Genomic DNA, 25,059 nt, shown 5'->3' with positions numbered 1-25,059 from the left:
TTAGGCAGTGAGGGAATCTGGAACCAAAATAAGAAAAGAACATCAACAGCAAGGGTCAAGAAATCTTGGCAATAATTTTAGGAAATAACACTACAGTGTCCCTGGGGTAAGTTGGTTCTCAGTAAATATTTGATGAATAAATGAATAAACAAAAAGTACACATCAGGACCCTATAACCTAAAAAGGAACCTTGGCATATGGATGCATTCTTTGCCTTGCCCTTGCCTTAGCTCTGTATCATAGGATGACTAATGCCTGGAGGCTGTTTTCCAGGTGACTGTGGATTCAGAAGCACTGATAGAAGACCAGATTGGCAGGGTAAAGCCAGGATATTTCTTCCCCTCTATCTGGTTACAGGACCTCACAAACAATGTTTCCTCCCTTTCTCCAGTTCTCATTGGAGCAACCCACTGAGGTCTCAGTAGTAACACTGCCTCCTACCTTTGTTTCTCTGGTCCAGCACCGTCCAATGGAAATATAATGTGAGTCATCCAGGTAAGTTTTAATTTACTATTTCTCACATTCAAAAAGTCAAAATAAAAAGGTAATATTAGCTTAAACACTAAGTTTTATTTAACTCAATATATCAACATATTATTTTGTGTATTCAATATAATAATTATATTGAATATAATTTATGTATAAGTAAGCTATTTTATATTTTTTCATATTTTACACCAAGAACACCAAGAACACCAAGAATCTTTTTGCACCAAGAATATTCTGCAGCATATTGCCACACATGGCAGACTCTGACAGGAATCTGCTGTATTGCTTTCAGTAAGAGACCTGACTTGGCAGGTCTTAACTCTTTGTACTTGGTCCTCCACCAACTTTCCCTCTGTGAAGTAAGAGGAGAAGAACTCAATTCAGCTTGTATGTTCATAGAAAGCAGGAAGGAACTGCAGTGTGTACTATTTCAAATCCTTAATTTTTACAGATAGTGAAAAGGAGGTCCACAGAGATTAAAACATTTGTTCAAGATCATGCAGCAAGTTAATGTTTCCTTGTCTCTTGGAACACTGTTCTTTTATACTGTCACATGTATTATTATCTTAAATCCTAGATGAGAACCTCAAAGTTATATTTATTTAGCAACTTGACTCCCCAATTCAGAAGTTCACATACTACTTGGCCCACCAACAACTTTCGACAGCTTATTTGAAATTTTACATGTAGTCTGAATTTGGGTGTAAAATAACAGGTTAAGATCTGTGATGCTGCATGTAATATCATGGGTACTTGGGTACAGTGTGCTTAGAGCAGGGTTGGTGAAAGTGCATTGTTCTCTCTCTTTCCAAGCCAACTGTGGTCCAAAGTATCTTTTGTGGGATAGTGCTGAGAATGGAAATGCTAGGGAAATGGAATAGAATCCTTCTCAAATAACAAACTAGTTTTTAAGTTTGAGAATAACATTTGTTAAGATTTGAGGTAACAAAATATATTAGGATCCATTCACTGGATATCTTTACCAGGCTTCAGGGCAGACAATGAAGAAAAAACAGTATTAGATTTTAAGTTTCTTCCTTTATGGAACTTAGATGCTGGAGTAGAAGGATCTAATAAACAAGTGTCAGATTAAAAAAAATTAAACCAGTGATAAATGGGAAAAAGAAAATTATCACTTTGCTATGATAGAGAATATTGGGGTAATTACATTGGGTAAAATGGCTAGGGAAGATCTCTCTCAGATGATGATAATTAAAGCTGAGTCCTAAATGAAAATACCTTTGTCGCTCCCTATAAAGAGGGGGAAGCATTCTAGGCAGAGAGGAAAAATATAAAGTTGCTGAGGTGGTAAGTTCTAGGATCTTAGGTGTGTATGATAAACTGGAAGATTTTGGAGTATAAGTGATTTTGTTCACAGAAAAGTAAAATCAGTTTCAATTGAAATTTGACTTACTCTCAATTGAGGTGAGCAAACTTGGTAGGATGTATTGACACAAGGAAACAAGTCTATTAACATCTCTGGCTCACACATAGTTACCAGAGGCTACCCACATAGTGCCCTAAAGGCTGTGGCAGAGAACAAACAAATAGAATAAAGTGAAAACAACCAGATAAGGACTCTAGAAGTACGGAGGAATATTCCTTCTTAACAGAAAACACTATTTTGAATAAAGAGAGATTATAGAGGGAAAAGGGCAATGATCCCTTCACAATCCTCCTTCTGACCACTCATAAAGGTATGTCACCTCCAAGGGTAACTTCCATGGATGTTTCATGGATGAATCTCAAATTTAGCATAAAATTAAGGGAGAAAGAAATGTCCCATGGTTCCTAAACCCAATGTACATCAGTCTCCTTGGAGAGTTTTATAAAAGCAAATGTTTTCAAACTGTTCCCAGACCTATGAGTCAGAATATATTGGGATATAGCCTACAATTCTATATATTTAATTATTTTTTAATACATAATTTTTTATATGTTCTAATTAGTTATACATTACAGTAGAATGCATTTTGACACATCATATAAATGGAGTACAACTTTTCATCAGTCTGATTGTATGTGATGTAGAGTTACACAGGTCATGTAATATGCACATAGGGTAATAATGTCCATTTTATTCTACTATCATTCTTACCCCCATGCTCCCTTCCCTCCCTTCTGTTACTCCAAAATACCTGTATTCTCCCCCCCCCCTTATTGTAAATTAGCATCCTCAGATCAGAGAAAACATTTGGCCTTGCGGTCTTTGGGTCTGGCTATTTCACTTAGCATAATATAATATTCCACAGTTTCATCTTCTTTAATGCTGAGTAATATTCCATTGTGTATATATAGCACAGTTTCTTTATCCATTCATCTGTTGAAGGGCACCTAGTTTGGTTCCATAATTCAGCTATTGTGAATTGAGCTGCTAGAAACATTGATGTAGCTGTATCACTGTATTATGCTAATTTTAAGTCCTTTGGATATAAACTGAGGAGTGGGATGACTTGGTCGAATGTGGTTTCATTCCAAGTTTTTGGAAGAATCTCCATACTGCTTTCAATAGTGTTTGCACCCATTGCTGTCCCACCAGCAATGTCTGCATGTACCTTTTTTCTCCACATCCTCAGCAACATTTATTATTGCTTGTATTCTTGATGATTGCCATTCAGACTAAAGTGAGATAGAATCTCAGTGTAGTTTTGATTTGCATTTCTCTAATTGCTAACATTTTTTCATATATTTGTTGATAGATTGTATTTCTTCTTCTGTAAACTGTCTATTAAGTTCCTTTGCCCATTTATTGATTGGGTAATTTGGTTCTTTTGGTGTTAAGTTTTTTGAGTTCTTTACAATTTGATATATTTTAAAAGTCCCCCTAGTATTTATTATATACTCGACCCTGGAAAGCACTGCAATCACCACTAATAAGAATACAATATGTAAGAATAGTAATATATAATAATACGTTAAAATAATATATGCATGTATGTATCTATATGTGCATATATATATTCATGTATCTGTATATATATATGTATATATATATCCCACAGTCATTCTTATGACTTGTGATGATTATGTTCTATTAAGTTCCTGCAAACACTAAATTAGTGAATAACAAACAACTGTGTCCAGTGGAAATATAGGATTAGATGCCTGTATCTGATCATTACATATTTGCCAACCAATTAATACATTGTTCTGGTTCAGATATTAGGTGTCCCTCAATAGCTCATGTGTGAGAAAGTGCAAGAAGGTTCAGAGGTGAAATGATTAGGTTATGAGAACCTTAACCCAATAAATGTGTTAATTCCCTCATAGGGATTCACTGAACGGTGACTATGGGCAGGTAGGGTATGGCTGGAAGAGGTGGGTCATTTGGGGTATGTCTTTGGGGCATATATTTTATCGCTGGCAAGTGGAGTCTGTCTTTCTCTGTTTCCTGAGTGCCATGTTCCCAGCTGCTCTTCTCCACCACACCCTTCGACCATGACATTCTGCCTCACCTCACATTCCAAGGAATATAGTCAGCTATCTGTGGACTGATACCTCCGAAACTATGAGCCCCAAATAAACTTTTCCTCCTCTAAATTTATTTCAGGTCTGTTGGTCACAACAGTGAACTAGCTGACTAAAGCATACATAAATCTATCTCATGTATGTCTCTGGTTAAAGGCATCTTATTTAATATATACTAATATATATATTATTATACATTATTTCTTAAGACTAAACTCAAAGCCAACAGCATTAAAACACATGCCTAAATTAATCTTTCCAATTCACAAATTTTTCTCTGTATGGAACAGCATACAGAATAGTCTTTTTTTCACTTAATATATGCAAAATTGCACTTCAGCGCCATGCTGAAGTGGCCATATTAAATAGCAAAATCACCAACAAAAGCGTAAAAATGAGGTAAATGTGGCATTAAATAATGAAAAAGACTTCTTTACAGTATAAGAGCTGAAACAAGACCTAGTGCTGCTTTATTTTACCTCAGCTAAGAATGTGTGCATTGGAATAACAAATATTTCACTGTTTTGTGCATGTTCGTGAATGACTGTGGAATTGTTCCAAGTACTGGTTTGGGGATTACAAGTAAATTTTAGCAAATAGGCAAAGTCAAATACAGAATTCATGAGTAATGAGGAAAAATACACTGTGTGTGTGTGTGTGTGGGGGTGTAGTGAGTGTTTTGGGCCAAGTAATTAACGCATATCTCCCTGTTTAATCCTTCTATTAACTCTATGAGATAGGTATTACTTTTATAATACTGTGTAAGTTGAGGCTAAGAAACTTCCGAAAAGTCATATAGTCTGTAAATAGTAGAGCCAAAAATCCTATCATGGTATCTCTGAATCCAAAATCCAAGTTCTTAACCATTATGCTGAATTGTACCCTAAATATGGTGACTCCTATGGGCATTTTTTGCCTTCAAAAAAACAACTTTTTCTGGGTAAAGGTCAGTGGATGAATTCCAAGTGACCTCTACTTCCAAGTGGTCACTTTTTTGATTTGTGTAATATAGATCTGACTTTCTCTATCAAATGCTATCTTTTCATTTAACCTCAATTGCTTGAAACACCAAAATACTGACTACCCATAGAATGAGTTCACAAGATATTCAGCACAGACATTTAGGTATGAATTGTTCAATATTGAGAGTGAACATTGCTATAAGAAAACCTTCTGAACTTAAGACAGACTCCAAGATTCAAATCCATATAGTATATGGGGTTATGGAATTGGATTTCCCACCCTCATTGAACCATAAATATCAATTTTAACATAATAGGAAATGTGACATTCTGTTTTAAAATATCAAACATACATAACTATTAAAGGCATTTATTTAAATCTTATTTAATTACTCAATGAAAAACAATTGGTGAGGCACTTACTGCTATATGTAAGTGGTATTGGAAAAGAAATGAATGTTTTCAAAGCTTGCAAATACTTTGCTTTTCTCTCTTCAAATAAGTACCATATGGATATATAACTCAATCTTTGAATAGCTTCCAAAATTTTTCTGCTACTGGCTTATTGATAAAATGTTTCTTAATAGATTCTCCAACAAGCATTAGTTCCATGTGTGAATGCAGAGCTTATTAAACTAAGCACTTGAGATACTTGTTTCTAGCAACTCAAAACTCCTAATTGTTCTGTATTCATCAAGTACATTATGTGTTAGTCTCCACTGCATATAAATAGACCATAATAACATTTAGTAATATGACATGAAAACAATGACTATCCCCATCTTTTTCTCCCCTTCTCTTGAGGGTGTGGTGTTCATTGTTTATTGCTTAGAGACATTTGCCAAGAACAATGGCTACTCTGGCCAGTAGCATTTATTCCAGCTGCATCTTGAATTGATTAAAAACTATTTCTCTTTGCAAAAATTATTTTTACCTTGAGCCAAAGGATGAGTTTGATTAAAGGTTTTGATTAGATCATCAGAGAAACAATGATGGAAAGTGAGAATGATAGTGTTCTTATCTTGCCCACTGTAACATGAATACATAATTATTCAGATTTGAACAAACCAAATAGGCAGTTTCTACTGGTATAGATTTTATGTTTTCATCCATTGCATTTTAATTTTTCTGAAAATCTGAATATATTAATTGATAGTAAAAACTTGAAAATTCATTTGGTAAGTCTGGGCACTCTAAACTTTATTTTCAGTTTGTGACAGGCACAAAAGTAAGAAATGTTTTATTTGGGAAAAATTAGTAAGGTTCTGAAATAAATTAGGAAATTATCAATGGATACAGAAAGAAGTGCTAATTCTGAGGAGTTGGAAAGGAAAAAGGGTGGGCTGGCTATCTTGAAATAGTTTATTCATTCCATGGAATGGGCAAGTTTTGGAATTGAAAAAAAAATTCCAAGAAAATAAAAACATTCCAGCTGGATTGGATAAGAAATAGATGTACTCCAAAAATACTGGCCAGGAAAAGATTTTCACAAATACTGAGAAAGTTTCTAACCAATGAATAAGAAATATATGAATTTAGATGCCAATGAATGGATTAATAAATAGAACATGGAAAAGAAACTTGAATTAAGTATATTAGAAATTTTATGTTTACATCTGCAAAAGAAAACTAGAAATTTTCTATTTCCTCATAAGCAGTTTCCTTATAGAACATTCTTTCATGAAAAGTTCAATTTAAGAGACTTTTCAAGGAAGGCAAGGAGATTTTGTCCAAAGGACAGGTGGGTTAAGGAAAATAGGAAGTTGCAATTAATTATTGCATACAAGGGGCTACAGCTCCAATAGAGGGAGAGGGAAGTTTTTAATGAAACATTAAAATCTAGGTTACACAGTACTCACTGAATCTCATGTGGTTTTAAATACACATCATCACTTAATACATATGTACTAGTGTTACAGATAAGGCTTTTCTCTAAGAAGTATGATGTGGCAAGAGGTCAGGTTTGATAGGTTATTTTTTAATTATTCACCCTAACTCTCTCCTTTGAGGCAGAAAGATAGCCATTCTGAGTCCTGGAAAGAATGCCTTCAGTCAGGGAATAACAGAGCCAGTTTTAAAAATACTTGGCCCTTTTCTTGTTCTTATATTCGTATTGTTTCTTCATAATATGTGGAAGTATTCCTTTGAGAAGCATTAGATTTGTATATACTCTTTATAATTAATATTATTCAGATTATATTTTATAGGAACATCTACAGGAGTCTGCATGGAGAATCATGAACATTACTTAACACATACCAGGTACAGTGTAAGAAAAATGTGGAGTAAACCACAATTCACTTATTTTATAAAAGGAGCTAAGAAACTCTTAACCTACTACCCAGAAGTAAGATCAATTAGTAATTAAATATTAGTTGATCATTGGTCAAATCTGACTTAACCAGCTCATCTTAATCTCATAGAGTTTTGACTTTGACTGTAACATATGAAATAAATTCCTGCATGTGTTTACCATGTATTACACATATTGTCTGCTTTTTTGACTCCAAAATGTACAATAGTAGACTTTGAGACTTCTTGTAGAAACATAGGTAAAACTTTATCCGTGTTTTAGTGACAAATCTGTGACAAGCCCTGAACTTAGTACTTATGGAGTCCATGGAGACTCTAGTGTGATAGAAGAGATAATACAGAGAGATATTTGCAGTACAATGTGCTATTAGGCTGATGTGCCAAGTGCGAGGAGAGCATAGTGAAGGGAATATCTAACTCTGGGTTAGGTGAGAGGATTACTCTAGTGGATCAAGAAAGGCTTGAATTTGTTATTGGAAACTGAATAGAGCAAGTTGGGCAGTGTTATGGTTTAGATATGAGGTTTTCCCCAAAAGCTCATGAGTGAGACAATGTAAGAAAGTTTAGAGGTGAAATGATTGGGTTGTGAGAGTCTTAACCTAATCAGTACATTAATACCCTGATAGGGATTAACTGGGTGCAAACTATTAGAAGGTAGAGAATGGCTAGAGGAGGTAGGCCATGATGTTCTGCCAACCTTGGCCATAATGTTCTGCCACACCTTGGGCACACAGCAATGAAGTTGGCTGTCTACAGACCGAGACCTCCGAAATTGTGATACCCAAATAAACTTTTATCTTCTAAAATTGTTCTTGTCAGGTCTTTTGATCTCAGCAGCAAAAAAAGTTGACTAAAACAGGTAGGCAGATAATGCCAGAGTACCTTTTAGGAAAATGGAAGAACTTGGTCAAATCAGGTCATGGGTTATCTGAGGAGGAATAAGTGATGAAGTAGAGTTGGGACTTTACCCTATAAGCCAACAAAGAAGACTCATTGAAGGGTACCATTCTGTATGTAGTATGAAGGACAGAATGTGAAGAATAAGAATGAAGACAGAGGATAAGATATAAGCCTATTAGACAAAGACCCCAAGATATTGATGAGGCTATCAGGATGACACATATTTAAATTTATTTAATAAATATGTACATAATCCTTATGTGTCAAGCCATGGTCTATGCACTTTTTAAATATTAACTCATCCTCTATAAATTTTAATATTTGTTTGAGGCAAGTAGTATTATCTTCCCTGCTTTATGAATAAGGAAACAATCACTGAGAAGCTAAGTATTTTGCTTAATGTCAAAGAGAAAATAAATGATAAAGACAGTATTTGAACTCAGAAAGTTTGGCTCTAGTGTTCTTCCTCTTAACCACTTTACCACTTTGACCTTTTGTATTCTAGAGTATGAGCTCATTCTATGACATGGTAACTAGATGGATGATGTTATCATTTATAGAGACCGGAAATATGGAGGCACTACTTTGGGATGAGTGTGGAGCTGATGAACTCAGTTTTGAGTTTGAGAATCTTTTCCCCCATCTTTTACTTAGACGTGAATCAAAACAGATGATTACTGACAATGCCTGGTTATTCTTAGAGCCCTAGAAACTGGAGTAAGTGTTGATATCAATGTTGGCCTAAAGCTTTTTGGGAATATGATGTAAGCTGAAAGCAATAATATATCATAGAAGTTACTGGGATATGTGTACTTGCATTCCCATTTGCTATTAGCTAATACCCCCTAAATCAGACCCCAAAATAGAACAAATCACTGGCAGCTATACTTCTGTATATTTTTGGAGGAAAGTTCAGTAATAGGCAGTTCTTTTATTTTCCCTCAAATCTTTTCCACTGAAAAAAAAATCTAAAAGACCACTTTGCATTTTATTGAGCATGTTTTGGGCAACAGTTACAGTCCAGAGTCACTGAGTTAGGGTCACTGTGACAAAAACGTCAAATGAATAAACATCTAGAAGACTTCGTTTTAATTGTTAGGACAAGGCAATGAAAATAATATCTGTTTAAGAGAACTAAACTCAGCCAAAATTCTGCCCAAACCCTCAGATTCCATTGCTGTCAGCTAGAATTAGCTGGACATATTTAAAAGAGCAAACTCAGGTTTACGATGAATTATTGTGCCAGCTTTTTTTGTCTGTTGCTTGTTGTGAGCCCCTCCATACCCCATTTGCCAAGGTTTAAAATTGAGTACAAGATCAAGTGAATTTTTGAAGCAGGTTTCAAATCTTTGTTGGTAGTTGAATCTGATTCCTTACTATCCTTGCTCAGGAGAGGAGTGAAATAAAACATTTCTCAACAAATAAGGAAGACTTTACATTTTATCCTGTCATACAACTATGGGGTGGCATAGGGAATGGCAAGTTGTTTTAATTTGAATAAGTATTATTTCATATGTAAAGGTCTTCTGGAAATTTCTCTGAATTCATTTTCTGATTCCTAACTCTTCAAGATGTGTACAGTTTTTCTAGTTTCCATGATGTAAAGGCTCATTCAGTCGTTTGCTCATTGTCCTAGAGTGTAGTCAGTTCTCCCTTAATTTCTCCCAGAAGTTCACAAATGAGGAAGTTGGAAAACCACTGCAGACAAACACTCCTAAATTTTTGGCTGAGTTTGTAAATTATATTAGGGGTATCTCTCTCCAAGAACTGGCTGTACCCATAACAGAATGATGGGCATGCCAACCTCCTCCAAATAGTCCTTCCAATACCAAAGCATGAATTTGTATTAAAATACTATATTATTATCTTTGGAGAGAGTTATGTGAATTTTTCTTTATTGTTTTACTATGAAAGTTATGAATAGAATAAAATTTGTAAGGTTGAAAACATAACTGTAAATTTAAGTTCATCTTTTCCTGCAGACTCATGGCTGACATGCACCCAAGGCATCTTCACCAGAATATCACAGATATTTCAAGCACAACATACCTAACATCATCTCTGCAAGAAAACACTATAGCATCATCATATACGCAAACCAGAAACTCCATTTAAAGAATTGAACTAGCCTTGAGGCAATCCTCATGTGATTTCTGAGGTTCAAGTCACACAGGAAACACTGTTATTAAGATATTTTCCTACAAAGGCATGCTGTCTATGAATCGTGGATCTAAGATCATTAGTTTATCACAAATGTGAGAACACTTCACCAAATGGGGACAACTCCTAAGATCATTGAACAACTTCACCTTCAGCAGCCCAGTGTATGAATAAATACTTCATTTACTGAAGATACTATGCAAAGATAATCTGTCTTCATAAGTGTCAGTATTCTTTATCTGTTTTAGTACTTTTTATCTCCTTCATTTCTCTGATTCTCTTCATAAATCACTATGACTTTACATATGGTCTTTTAAATATCTCTCAGATATATTTCTCTCTTTCCCATCACTGTTATCACAACCATTGCTCTATTTGAAGCCCAAATTATCTCTTCTCTGGACAATTACAATTGTCTTAAAATTAATCTCAACTATTCCCAGTCTCTTCACCTATTCTACCTATTCTCCCACCACAAAGCCACCGAATTCAAATTTCTAAATCACAATCTTATCATTCCCCTTCTAAACTACCCTCCTCCAAGTGGCTTCAAACTTCTTATATATGAAAGGCAAAGCACCTCAGTATGGCATCTAAGGCCCTTTAGGTCTAGTCCTTCTGTCTAAATCATATTCTTACCTTTTTTTTTAACTTCTAGTAATGAATCGCCAGTTCCTTTCCTTCAACAGCTACTATTTGGTAATACCCCAAATATCAGACTTGGAAGGTTTCTTCAGTAGGTACTATTTGGGTAAGCATCTTTATAGATGCCCCCCAAAACATCTAAAAACTCCCACAGTTATTCAGCTCAGTGTATTATCCAGGATTGCCTTTTATTCAGGCTTCATGATTTTCATCATGTTGTACCACTAGTTTCCCTTTCTGTCAAACCCCTTTGATCTCCACTACAGGTCTATGATCTACTTAGCTTTTTACCCAATTTCTCCTTAAAATTTTCTTCTTGTTTACTTATATCTGGTTCCAAGCATGAAAGCCTTCAGAAAAGTAATGTACCATCTTTATATCCTCTAACTGGATCCCAATATGGCTCCAGGGTTGGATGAGTCTTTGCTTTTGTATAACAATGCCCTCTCCCTTTTCTACTGATTACATATGTCTTTCAAAAGCCTCCTCAAATGTTTTCAACTCTGAGAAGCTTTTCTTGCTCTATTTGGATTAATATATCCATTTTTTCTTATTTGCATTATATGCTTTGTACACATTTCTTGTGATTGAGCACTCTTCATTGTGTCATCTTGTGTAGGACCTCTGTTTGTTGTGCCTGATCTATAAAAATAAGACAAAACAACTTCAGAGTTGCCATCATAGTAGATACTCAGTGTTTACTAAAAGATAATTAAAAAGATGCCTCTAACTAGAAATAGGAAGTCATATAGAGGTTCAGGATGCATTCAAATCACGGCTATTTTAGGGATCAAGAACACCATTTCTATAAGCCAGTCCCCAAAAAAGCAAAGTCCAAATGTTCTCTCTGATAAGTGGATGCTGATCTATAATGGGGTGGGTAGTGAGGCAAGGGAAGGAGGGAGGAACTTTGGATTGGGCAGAAGATAGTGAGGGAAGGGGAAGGGGATATAAGGGTGAGAAAAGATGGTGGAATGAGATGGCCATTATTACCCTATGTACATGTATGATTGCATGAAAGGTATGGCTTTGCTTCGTGTATAACCAGAGAAATGAAAGTTGTGCTGAATTTGTGTACAAAGAGTCAAACTGCATACTGCTGTCATGTATAACTAACTGGAACAACAACCACAAAAAATAATAGCATTTCTATAATTATAAGTTCCAGTTATTCCCATTTAAAAAAATGTGGCCCCACATATTATCATGTCTTTGATTTCACAAAATTCATAGAACTAAAACAGATAAAGAATACTGACACTTATGAACACAGATTATCTTTGCATAATATCTTCAGTAAATGAAGTATTTATTCATACACTGGGCTGCTGAAGGTGAAGTTGTTCAATGATCTTAGGAGTTGTCCCCATTTGGTGAAGTGTTCTCACATTTGTGATAAACTAATGATCTTAGATCCACGATTCATAGACAGCATGCCTTTGTAGAAAAATATCTTAATAACAGTGTTTCCTATATGACTTGAACCTCAGAAATCACATGAGGATTGCCTCAAAGCTAGTTCTGTTCTTTAAACGGAAAATATTAGAAAATGTGTTTTCTACACATGAGTGAGTATGGTCACTAATCATGGTGCACTCATCTTTTTCTGTGTTTGTGATTTTTGCCCTCTTTACACTATTCGGCATTCTTGAAACCAATCTTATTCTTCAAAATACCTTCTTCTTGGTTTGCACAATACTCAGCTATCCTTATCTGTTTCAAACCATGCCTCTTCTTTTTTTTTTTTTCTTTTATTTTTTAAATGTTATATAAATCTCTATTATTTTTTTTTAATTTTGTTCTTTTTAGTTATACATGACAGTATATTTTGACATATTTATACCTTTTGTTTGCTTCTTTTTTCAGCATATAAATGCGGGTTTACTGCTTGCTTTGTTTCTTGAGATTCTGCATCTCCTTTTCTCTATCCTCTCTGTTTCCTTGCATGGGTAGATAATACCAAATCAGCATCATCAGTCCTGCATCTATCCCAACTGTTTAGAATTTCTTTCTATCTTATGTTTGTTTCTACAAAGATATGTCAATCTATGTCCAAAGCCAAAGATATGTCAATTTATGTCCAAAGCCAATAATGCAATCCTCTTAAGAATCTATTCTATCTCCACTGATAATGACCCATGTTTCAGTGTTTGATTAATGAACAAAAGTTAAGAAACCATCTTCAATATTTTTTCTCTGGTCACTTAGAAGTCATAAAAGGACACAGTCAGAACTTTTTCATAGTTCTTACTTTTTAAAATTTGTATCTAGAAGAATATTCAACCTAATAGGTAATTGTAAAAACAATTTAAAAAAAATTCCTAACTTTTTTGTTTTAAGGGGAAAATGGGAAATTAGAAGAATAAGGCCCCTAAATTTTGTGTTCTCAGATTTATAATGTTTACACTTTTATGTTACTACACAGGAAATTTTCATTATCAATTAGGCATTCTTGGTTTTCCAAGTCTAATTCTTGAAGATTAGCTTCTTGAGTTTCAAGACCTTTACCCAATTCCAATTTGTAGAAGAAAGATTTCTTTTATAAAGATCTTGATAGTTCTGTTTTACAAAATTTTAAAATAACAATTTCCCTTGGATCTGTCCTCACTGAAACTCTTTCATTTATTTCTCCATGGCATCTAATAATACCATATAAAGCTAGTGTAAGGATACCATATAAAGCTAGTGTAAGGAGAGAAAACTTTATTGTCCCTCCTGGTAGAGGTGAGTGTTCAGTTTTACACTGCTCCTTAGGCCCATGGAAGTTATATGTGTAAATAAAACTTAAAATTGGCCTAGCCTTCTCATCTCATTGTTTAAGCCTCACCCATGAGATGATTCAGATTGTGCTTACTCAACTGCAAACTATTTTCTGAACTCAACTTAGAAAATCTATCAAGCCAGTTGTTGGTGCTATAAGAAGATAAGAAAATTCAGAAAGTCCATAGATAGGAAGAAGCATGTTCTCTCCAGGATTCCAAAGACATTTGTCTTTAATTCAATGGAATAAGTTTCCAAATTATGCAAATTGATAGTTTTAGTGTTACAAATACTCAAGTTCTTAGAATGCTAAGCAAAGATGTCAGGATAACTATAGAAGGTAATTATGAGCCTGATACAATACTCTATTATCCACCCCCTTTTTTAAAAGTATTTTTCCTCCTGCTTTTCAAAATCATGCCAAAGAGTGATGAACTGAAGGTGACAATGCAATTTAGAGATCATTTAAATATTTGTGTGGTCTTTCTGCTTTAATAATATTCAGACACTCAACTATATTTTCTTTCTTTCTTTTTTTCTTTTATGTTTTAAAAATACAGCAGTAAAAGATGTGAGAAGCCACTGGGACATCTAATAGTCAGAACTTAAGACAGCTACATTCGTTTCCTCCTCCTCACTCCCTTTTATTTGGTCCCAGAATTCTTTTGATATTTGCATAAAACAAATATTTTACAATTCAGAGAAATTTTTACTACAGTTTTCCTGTGTAAATTGCCAGAAAACTTTGGCTAAGCAAACTGCTTAACCAAAAGTAGCACTATAGAGTGCTTTAGACTGTCAGTTACCATGAGAAAAAATCATCTATGTTAAGTCTTTGGTTTCAAATCCTGGCTGATATGGAATTAGAATTTAATTGTTTGCTTATTTATTGTTTTTACAATTCTTAATCCATATTTTATTTTTAGTCTAAGAGAGCATTCAAAGTTGGAGATTTTCCCACTTCTATTCAAATTACACCTCTGGCTATTTTGCCACAAACCATTAATTGGACCATATGAAGCAAGTCTATCAACAGTCAATACCTATTTCAAGTTCAAATGTATTTCTGATAAAGATTCCCTCTACTTCATTCTGCTTCTTATCAGAACCAAATCAGGAGTATCACAGAATTACAGATTCAAAAAGCAGAATTACCTGTTTGGACACAGGTTTAGTCACAAAATTTCTAAGTCACTATATTATTTATTTTTAATACATCAGGCTACTCATTCATTGATTATTTTGTGGATTACCCCCCATGTCTTCACCAAGCATTTGAAATTTATTAATCCTCAGGTATTTTGGGTTTCTAGGATAAAAAGTGACTAAAAGAGGCACTGTGTGGAAATGTCCTTTATCCAGATAAATATCAGCTGATAGAACTGGCTTAGCAAACCATATCCAGAACTAATCAATATTTGTTATATTCTTAAAGTATGTCTTCATTCTAATATACTAAGTTGAAGAACAAAATTGCTAACTAAATCACTAACATAAAACTACTGCTTTGTGAATTTGTTCATTCAGTGGGTAAAAATGCTTTGTACCATCAGTGCATAATTGTTAAGAGTGCACAGTATATGAGAATGGTAGCTTCCAAGGTCAAGGAGTTTTTGTGACCTGGGTCCTCTGCTTGCTTGCTTTAAAAAAATTTTTTTTGTTGTATATGTTGTAATAACTTTTTGTTCATATATAACCTCCCTCTAAATAGGATTGTCAATGAGTTTGGCAAGAAGGGGGAGATAAATAAAGATAGTGACCTCACTTGAACTTGAAAATTTCAGATTTTGGAGAAAATGGTTAAGGGTGTTTACCATGCACTCACCCAGCAACTCTAGGAATTCTCCCCATCTCCCCCGTACCCCCCCCTCTCTCTGTCTCTCTGGCATTGTAGAGACTTCCAGAATTATAGGATGTACCTTAAATTTGAATTTTAAATAAATAATGAATATTTTTAACATAAGTTTATCCTGTGAAATATTTAGAACCTACTCATACCCCCAAAATGATTTGTTACTTATCTGAAATTCAGATACAATAGGGCATCCTATATTTTATTTGGAATCTTAAGCAGTCACAGGTAGAATATGTAACAAAAGGCAAAGAGGTGATTATGTGAGGGGTGACTACTGGAAAGCAGCCCACATACCATGCTTAGCATCTCAGACCTTGAGTGAATGACTTCCTATCTATGTTGAGAGTATGCACACACACACACACACACACACACCCCACACACACGTCTCCTATTACTTATCATTGTACTTAATCTCATTTTGACAAATGTAAATGAAGACTAAAGACATAAGTACTACTCTAAAATAAAGTAAATCATTCTCTCTAGGGTAAAAACAGTTGAACTTATGGTACTGTTCCCTCTAAGCACATACAAGACTGCTTTTAAAACATCATCATCATCATCATCATCATTATTATTATTATTAAATTATAGTTACACATAGAAGTTGGGTTCATCCTGACAAATTCATACACACATGGAAATTAATTTCAGTTCATGATACCTCCTTTCCCTCGTTCTCTTCCCATCCTCCCTCCCCTCTCTCATTCTCTTTGCTTTACTCACTAAACTTATTTTTTCTTGTCTGTTAATTTGTATTTGATTGATTCTTTATGAAAAAGACTTATTTTAATTGAAATATTTATTTTATATAGTTTGAGAAATCAAATAGCAGTACAATGATTCAAGGGATGAGTTGATCCCTGCCCTGCCATCCCACCGTGGAATCCCACATTCCAAAGACAACTTTTAATATGCTCTAATGTTTCTCCTGGTGTTTACTTCCTCATTTCTAAGTTGCCTGCATTAATTTCTATTACCATTTTAGATAATATATCTTGGTTTTTGTCTATAAAATGTTAGACTGTAGCTTTGTTACACAGTGCAATCCCCTTCCCCATACACACATACTTTCCTTTTCTGATTTTGCACCCATTTTCTCAATATTATAAAGTCTCTGGTTAAATAAATTGTATCATTTCTAAGATATAAATATGGTTTATAGCATACTTATATAGCATGTATTATATTTTCCTCCTTGTACAACTTCTGTTTTCCCTGAAATTAATAATAGCTTCATTTTTCAGTGCTTACTTTTATAGGTACTCTCATTTATTCCCAAATTTTTCTGAAGAATTAAAAAACCCTTTTCAATATATAAACTACAACAAATTACAATTTCAATTTTCTTAAAGGTAGCTTTTCTGAAGGTTGTTGTCATCTTGTTTTGATCTAGACCAGTTAATATATGGGGCCTACTACCTAGAATTGTTCAAGGATTTTTGTTCACTGTCATCTTGTGACTTTCTTCATATTTCCTCTTTTGACTCACCAATATCCTAGGTCCTAAATATTCCTTTTTATTTGTTTAATCCCTTCTGTTGATAGAATACATTTTTTACTATTTTGGGGAAAAGGATGCATAGGTGGTACATGTAGACTCCTGAGTACCACTGACTCATGCCATATGTCAAAAATTCTGTATCAGTTGTGATATTTTTAGAGCTGGAAGAAATTTTTTAATCTAACCTTCATTTTACAAATGAGAAAACTGAGATTGAAAAATGTTGGAATAACTTTCGTTTTGCAGCTAGCAGCTATGAGCAGCTCATAGTGCTAGGAAAACCTATGCTCCTACAGGCCTGACAGGAACACCTGAAGGGTGGAATGCTCTGCTCTTAGGGAGCCATCAGTGAAATCACATCCTCAATGCTTGAGGTCAGCATTGCCAAGCTACAAGGCCAGGAAACCGAGAATTAGGTACTTCAGGGCATGAAACCCCCAACTCATAAAGCCCCCTCCTCTATGGACAATGATCCTTCAGTCTGCCTTCCACCGCATAGCAATATTCAGAGCTTCCTCATAGTGCGGCTACACTAGACATAAGATAATTGGTTTCTAGATGTTGTATAACCTGCTTGCTTATGTATGATTGGAAGATGCATTCTATATCAATTGTAATCATTTCCGCATTAAACAAGCTTGTCTGGAGTTCTACTGGGGTTGTCACCTGCCAGCGCTCTCACCAGCTCCCAGTTTCTGTGTGTTGACTCCGAGTCTCTACCCCACACGGCTGAGGTAGTCGAGTGACCAGTTGACCACACCAGTGGACTGACTACCCACAGAAAAATGTAATCTTCACCAAAGTTACACATTTATAAAATGTATGAGACAATTCTTAAAAAGAATATAGAGAATTTCTTCTTTGTTTAACTTTGATAGGAAGCTTGTGATTCCCTAAACCATAAGATTAAACACGAGCAGAGGTGAGAAAGAGGATAGGCATAGTTGTACAGGGTATTGTCTTATTAATAATGATCCTGAAATGAATGTATTTACTATTTATTGCTATAATTCAGTGACCTCAACTAGGTTTAGTTAATAACTAAAGATGGAAAGTAGAACTTAAGATTTCTAGTGGCTCCATCAATCTTTTAAGTCCATTAGAAAAGATTAAAAAATTTAAAAATACCATATTCTTTTGAGGATTCACATCTCAATATTAAAACAAAACTTAAATTGTTCTCCTTTTCTAACCCCTTAACCAGCCTGATAAAAGTACAACCTTGGAATTCTAGAATTTTTCCCAACATCAGGAACATTTTAGAAAAACTGGGTCCCCGTCATTTCTGAGGATCCCTCCATGTTTAAGAAGGAATGGCCTACTCTCCATAGCAGTGAAAATGGTCTCCATCAAAAATAAGGAGCATAGAATAAGATTGGTTCAGTTGAGTCTAATGAAAATAATGTTGAACAGGGCAGTGGCTTTCTAATTCTTCAAAGTATACCATTGACTTGGGGGAGGGCATGAAAGTGGAGGTTTTATCTTAAAGCCAATAAGATATTACACTATTAATCAATAACACCAACTTACATAACAAATAATTCTCAAAGTTGTCTAGCGCAAAATTAACAACTGATGTGGAGGATTATGCTATGGTTTGCACATGGATAATTAAAGCAGAACCTGCTTTAGTAATGTTAATTTTGGCACACACTGTTGTGAAATCTTTTCATCAATTCTCAAAATGTTCCTGTATCTATGGAATTTTCCCAGCTTCTGAAATCATATGTTAAACTATTTGTAGTCTGTCGAAAGCTATTTGTGACCTTTCTTTAAGCCTAAAATGAAATAACTCAATCCGTTGGCTTCATCCAAGGAATTCTGGTCAAGGAGAAAGCTCAGAAGTAGAGAAGAAAGGCAGTTTTTTTCCCTGACCTTTGAAATTGTAATGTCATGTTAATTGAATCTGAGTATCTTGTTAACAGCTATTTCATCAAAATGTTTCTGGGAACTCTATTAAATCAAATGTTTATAGGAAAGCAGGTGTTTCCTCTCACATTTGTGTTTTTTCATATTTTCTAAACATCTCTTTTCCTTTATTTTCTATGAGTAATTCATTCCCACAATGTGTTCTTGACTTTTTACATTGTAAATTTTCTTTAGTGAGAAGTTCCTTGTTTAATGAACATTTGCTGAAGAAGTACGTGATTAAATAGCTGAAAATGAAACCCCCCTCCCCACAAACACTATTTGTGGCTTTATCAGTAATCATTTGAATCACAGGATAAATAAAGCTTCTTCTCCATTTTCTAGAACAGTTTGTATAGAATTGGTTTGACTTCTTTCTTAAATATTTGGTAATAACACCAGTGAAGCTATCTGGGTCTGTTATTTTATTTGTGGGAAGGTTTTTAGCTTCAAGTTCAATTAAAAAAAAAATAGAAACAGGGTTATGAAGCATATTTATTTCTTTTTACTTAACTTTTCATTTTAAAATAATTATAGACTCAAAGAAAGTTGAAAAACTAAAATATAGATGTTCTCTAAGCCTTCACTCAATTTTCCATAATGGGTATTTTACATAACATAATTCAATATTTTTAGTACAATATTGAAATCAGAAAAGGACATTAGTACAGTGTTTGTATAGTTCTATGCCATTTTATCACACATGTAGATAATAGTAACCACCTTTAAAATCATAGTGTAGAACTATTTCATTGCCACAGTTCTCTCTTATGCTACTGTTTAGAAACTGATCACCTCCCTTTGGAAACATACCTCTGTATGCCCCACTGTCTCTAGTTCTTGACAACCCATTAGTTTTTCATCTTTATAATTTTGTAATTTTGAGAGTATTTTGTAAACTGGTATGTGACCTTTTGAAGTTTGTTCTTTTCACTCAGTATTATGTCCTTCAAATACATCTAATATTTTGCAGGAAAGAGAAAGATCTCATATAAACATGGTCTTTGTATTTACACTTTATTTCATTTTAAAGACTTTTAAGTTAAACAAGGCCTATGCCTATATTTTTTAAAAACTAAGAAAAATTCCTTTTATGCTTATCATTATTTTAACCATTTCTTGGGACCTTCATTTCTATGTATAGTATAGAAAGAAGGTGAGAGAGAGAGAGAGAGAAGAGAGAGAAAAACAGAGAAGGGAAGGAGGAGAAGTAGTAGAAGTAGCAGGAGAAGGAGAAGTAGAAAAAGGAGAGGAGAGGGAGGAGCAGGGACAGAAAAGACTGTCAAGTGGTCTGTGACAGTTCTGGGACTTTTCAGCTGTCCTTGATTGTCTACTGGTGGATATTCTAAACTCCTCTATGAGGTTTTAACTTTGTCTTCTCTGAAAGAGCATTGATAATCAGATCCAATGAGTTAGTAGACCTGTCTGGGAATGAAGTAGAGTGGGGTTGTAAAAGAGAATAACAATACTGTGAAGCTTTTCAGAAAGACTGATCTTGTTCTGGATCCATCAGAGAAGTTCACTATGCACAAGAGCTGGCTGGAGGCCTTTAACAGTCAAAGCAGCTGATCTCTCTAAAAGACCAGATGCTTAAGTTTTGGAAATCAAAACAACAGCATGTGAGCAAGGATCTAAAGCTAAATGGTAAATTGGGTATACTCTTTTGAAACATAAAGAATAAGTGGAACCAACTTTCAACATCACTGAAGACTGATTGCCAGAATTAAATCCTGTTAAATTATTCTGGGGGAGTGCAATAGGGACCCAGACATGAAATGCTCTTCTGGAACATGTTTGGTCTGATTAATTGGAGTATAAAGTAAAATCCAAATTCAAGCTTTTCTATAGGTTTTCCTTCCTATACTAAGCCTTTCCTGGATCTTCTTAGTCTAAAGAAGTTCAAGTAAAATCCCTTTATTTTTTCAGAAGCCATTCCTTAAGAATTCACTGATTTTTCATGTTATTGGCTATAACACTGAGCAGTCACTGAAATCCCAAGGAAATTTGTTTTATCCACATTATCTATACTTCAGTGATTTTCAGTGTCCACAGTAACTCTTCCACTCACCTGATTTTTATTTCCACAGACTCAATGAGGCATTAAAAGTAATTATGTATACTTTAAAAGACTGCTGATGCATTGATTCTGGAATATTTTTGTAGACATAATTTTCTTAGACTGCTATGTCCTCCTGAAAAACAAATAAGATGTGATTACAGCCTGGAATTTTTACAAAACTGAGTGTTAGATATACTGTTGTTCCATTCTGTATGATTCTAGCCTGCACTTCTTTTTTTTTCTTTAATTTGTTATATATGACAACAGAATGCATTCCATTACACATATAGAGCACAATTTTTCATATCTCTGGTTTTACACAAAATAGAGTTACACCATTCATGTCTTCATACATGTACTTAGGGTAATGATGTCCATCTCATTCCACCGTCTTTCCTAACCACATGCCCCCTCCTTCCCCTACCTCTCTTTGCCTTATCTAGAGTTCATCTAATCCTCCCATGCCCTGCCAACCACATTATGAATCAGCCTCCTTATATCAGAGAAAACATTTGGCATTTGGTTTTTTGGGATTGGCTAACTTCACTTTACATTATATTCTCCAATGCCATCCATTTACCTGCAAATGCCATGATTTTATTCTCTTTTAATGCTGAGTAATATTTCATTGTGTATATATACCAAAGTTTCTCTATCCATTCATCTACTGAAGGACATCTAGTTTGCTTCCACAGTTTAGCTATTGTGAATTGTGCTGCTATAAATAATGATATAACTGTGTCCCTGTAGTATGCTGTTTTTAGGTGCTTTGGAGTGGGATAGCTGGGTCAAATGGTGGTTTAATTCCCAGTTTTCTAAGGATTCTCCATACTGCTTTCTACATTGGCTGCACCAATTTGTAGTCCCACCAGCAATGTATGAGTGTGCCTTTTTCCCCACATCCTTACCAACACTTATTTTTGTTTGTATTCTTAATAGCTGCCATTCTGACTGGAGTGAAATGAAATTGTAGAGTAGTTTTGATTTGCATTTCTCTAATTACTAGAGGTGTTGAACATTTTTTCATGTATTTGTTGATTGATTGTATATCTTCTTCTGAGAAGTGTCTGTTCAGTTCCTTGGTCCATTTATTGATTGGGTTCTTTGGGGTTTTTTTTTTTTGTGTGTGTGTGTTAATATTTTTGAGTTCTTTATATATCCTAGAGATTAGTGCTCTATCTGATGTGTGTATAGTAAAAATTTGCTCCTGTTCTGTTGGCTCTCTATTCACCTCCCTGGTTGTTTCTTTTCCTGAGAAGCTTTTTAGTTTGAATCCATCCCATTTATTGATTCTTGATTTTAATTCTTGCCCTATAGGAGTCTTATTAAGAAAGTCGGAAGCTAATCCAACATGATGGAGATTTTGGCCTACTTTCTCTTCTACTAGGCACAGTGTCTCTGGTTTAATTCCTAGGTCCTCGATCCACTTTTTTTTTTTTTAAGGAATTAAAAGGTTTAATTTGTTGTTTAAAAGGAAAGTGAAAAAAAGAAAAACAAAAGAACAAACATTAGAAGTTGGAATGGAATCAAATTCAGTTCTGATAAATGGGAATTCTCTGCAGACTGAACAGTATAATCAAGAGTTATTGTTCTTCAAGATGTTTAGATGCATCCCAATCTATAAATGCCCTTTCTCTAGGGTGTGATTTCTAATTTTTAAATTAATTAATTTTATTGGTACATTATAAATATAAATACATAGTAGTGGGATTCATTGTTACATATTTATACATGCACATAAAGTAATTTGGTCAATTTATAGGGCAGGGATTTTTGTTATTCTTTTTAGATATACATGATAATAGAGTGTATTTTGACATATTATACATACATGGAATGTACCTTTTCCAATTAGGCTCTCATTCTTGTGGTTGTACATAATGTAGAGTTTCATAGGTTGTATATTCATATATGAACATAGGAAGGTCCTTCCAGTTTTCCTACTGTCTTTCCTATTCACATTCCCCCTTCCCTTCACTCCCCTTTGTCTAATCCAATGAACTTCTATCCTTCCCTCTTTCCCTCTTATTGTGTGTCAGCACCCACATACCAGAAAAACATTCAGTGTTTGTTTTTGGGGGGATTGGCTTATTTCACTTAGTATGATAATATCCAGTTCTACCCATTTACCAGCAAATGCCATAATTTCATTCTTCTTTATGGCTGAATAATATTCCATTGTGTATATATACCACTTTTTCTGAATCCATTCATCTGTTGAAGGGCACATAAGTTAGCTCCATGGCTTAGCTATTGTAAATTGAGTTGCTATAAACATTGATGTGGTTGTGTCACTATAGTATGCTGATTTTAAGTTCTTTGGGTTTTTACTGAGGAGTGGGATAACTGGTTCAAATTTTGGTTCCATTCCAAGTTGTCTGAGGAATGTTCATACTGCTTTCCAAAGTGGTTGCACCAATTTGCATTCCCACCAGCAATGTATGAGTGAACATTTCCCCAACATCCCTGCCAACATTTATTGTTAGTTGTATTCTTGATAATTGTAATTCTGATTGGAGTGAGATGAAGTCTCAATGTAGTTTAATTTTGCATTTCTATAACTTCTAGAGATGTTGAACACTTTTTCATATATTTGTTGACCATTCATATTTCTTCTGTGAAGTGCCTGTTCAGTTCTTCTGCCTATTAATTGATTGGTTTATTTCTCTTTTTTGGTGTTAAGTTTTTGAGTTCTTTTTATATACTGGAGATTAATGCTCTATCTGAGGTACAGGTGACAAAGATTTCCCCCAATTCTGTAGGCTCTCTCTTCGCATTCTTGATTGTTGTCTTTGCTGTGAAGAAGCTTTTTATTTTGGTACTATCCCATTTATTGGTTCTTGATTTTACTTCTTGCATTTTAGAAGTCTTATTGAGACATTCTGTTCCTAAGCTGACATGATGGAGAGTTGGGCCTATTTTCTTCTAGTAAGTACAGGGTTGTCTGAGGACATCTTATAGCAGTATCATAGTGGAGAGTAAGAACATTAAGTCCTCTCTACTGTCCCCCCCCAAAAGTGAGTTTACTTCTAAATGTTCTTTTTTGACATTTCTTCAATACATATTCCAGCATGCTAAATGCCTCAAATTCTCTACTAAATTGTAGTGAGTATGTTTGGGGACATGTATGAATTCAAAGAGACAATACCATATCTTAAGTTCCCTTGAAGCAGCACCTGAAACATAGATTCCTGATGGAGTAATTTCTTACAAGAGGGGAGTGAGAGAAGCTAGGTAGTAAAGGGGAACTACCTAGTTCATATAGTAAGTGACACAAGAATGAGTTCCTGGATGAGATGGCTCTTTTTGGAGAGCAATTCTCTAGAAAAAGAAGTAGCAGTGGAGTTGAGTTATTAGCCTACAGTGGATGGCCACCATGGTTGATGAACAGCATCTAGAAGTATACCAGCAGCATCCATTCCATTATATTGTTTTTTATTGGTTCTTTTTAGTTATACATGACAGTATAATCCATTTTGACATAATTATAAAAGCAAAAATATATCTTGCTCTAATTCAGTTCCCAGTACCTGTCCTTCCCCTTCCCTCTCCCCACCACTTACTCCCTTTCCTATTTTGATCGTTCTGCAATTTACCCATAGTTTTTTTTTTTTTAATTAGTTTCCTGCCATTATACTCTTGGGTAAGAGAAAACTCATTTCAGGGAGCAAATGTCTTTAAAATCTGGTAGAAGTTAACAAATTGTGGTTCAAATATACAGTAAACATCCTAGAAGAGTAACTATTAAAAATTTTGTTTAAAACTTAATTAATTGGCATTGTATATCTTCAAAAGTCTGATATGGTCTATAGGTTTTACTCAATTAACAGTCAGCTTACCTAAATTATGTATATGTAATTATGTATGTATAAATAGAATGTCATGCTTTACAGAGGAAGAGCATGGAGCCTTCTTGGAATTTATTCATCAACATAATACACATAATATAGCAACATAATTATTGAGATTGAGGCTCAATTATGATAATGGTCTAAAAAGCTTTATAAATAGTATATTGCTTTAAAACATAATG

General features: G+C 34.5%; 1 protein-coding gene across 2 annotated transcripts in view; it reads right to left on the bottom strand.

The window, feature by feature from the left end:
- The window catches only part of Dtwd1 (DTW domain containing 1), an 83,570-nt gene that overhangs the window by 22,552 nt on the left and 35,959 nt on the right, over window positions 1–25,059 (bottom strand). Inside the window, exon 5 of one of the 2 annotated variants that reach the window (XR_006855440.2) lies at window positions 21,036–21,159. Coding sequence is in view for 1 of the 2 variants with exons in the window: in XM_058584790.1 (XP_058440773.1) it covers window positions 21,089–21,159 (71 nt within the window). In the remaining variant the exon portion in view is untranslated. Of the gene's footprint in view, window positions 1–19,449; window positions 21,160–25,059 lie in introns of those variants that run through there. The other variant, XM_058584790.1, reaches the window with a different exon arrangement.

This window comes from Marmota monax, unplaced genomic scaffold (genome assembly GCF_021218885.2).
Source record: "Marmota monax isolate L192 unplaced genomic scaffold, Marmota_monax_Labrador192_F-V1.1 WCK01_AAM20220418_F8-fsc00001, whole genome shotgun sequence".
Lineage (NCBI taxonomy): Eukaryota > Metazoa > Chordata > Mammalia > Rodentia > Sciuridae > Marmota > Marmota monax.
Note: the sequence above shows the minus strand (reverse complement) of the source record. Positions and strands in the feature narration are given on the sequence as shown.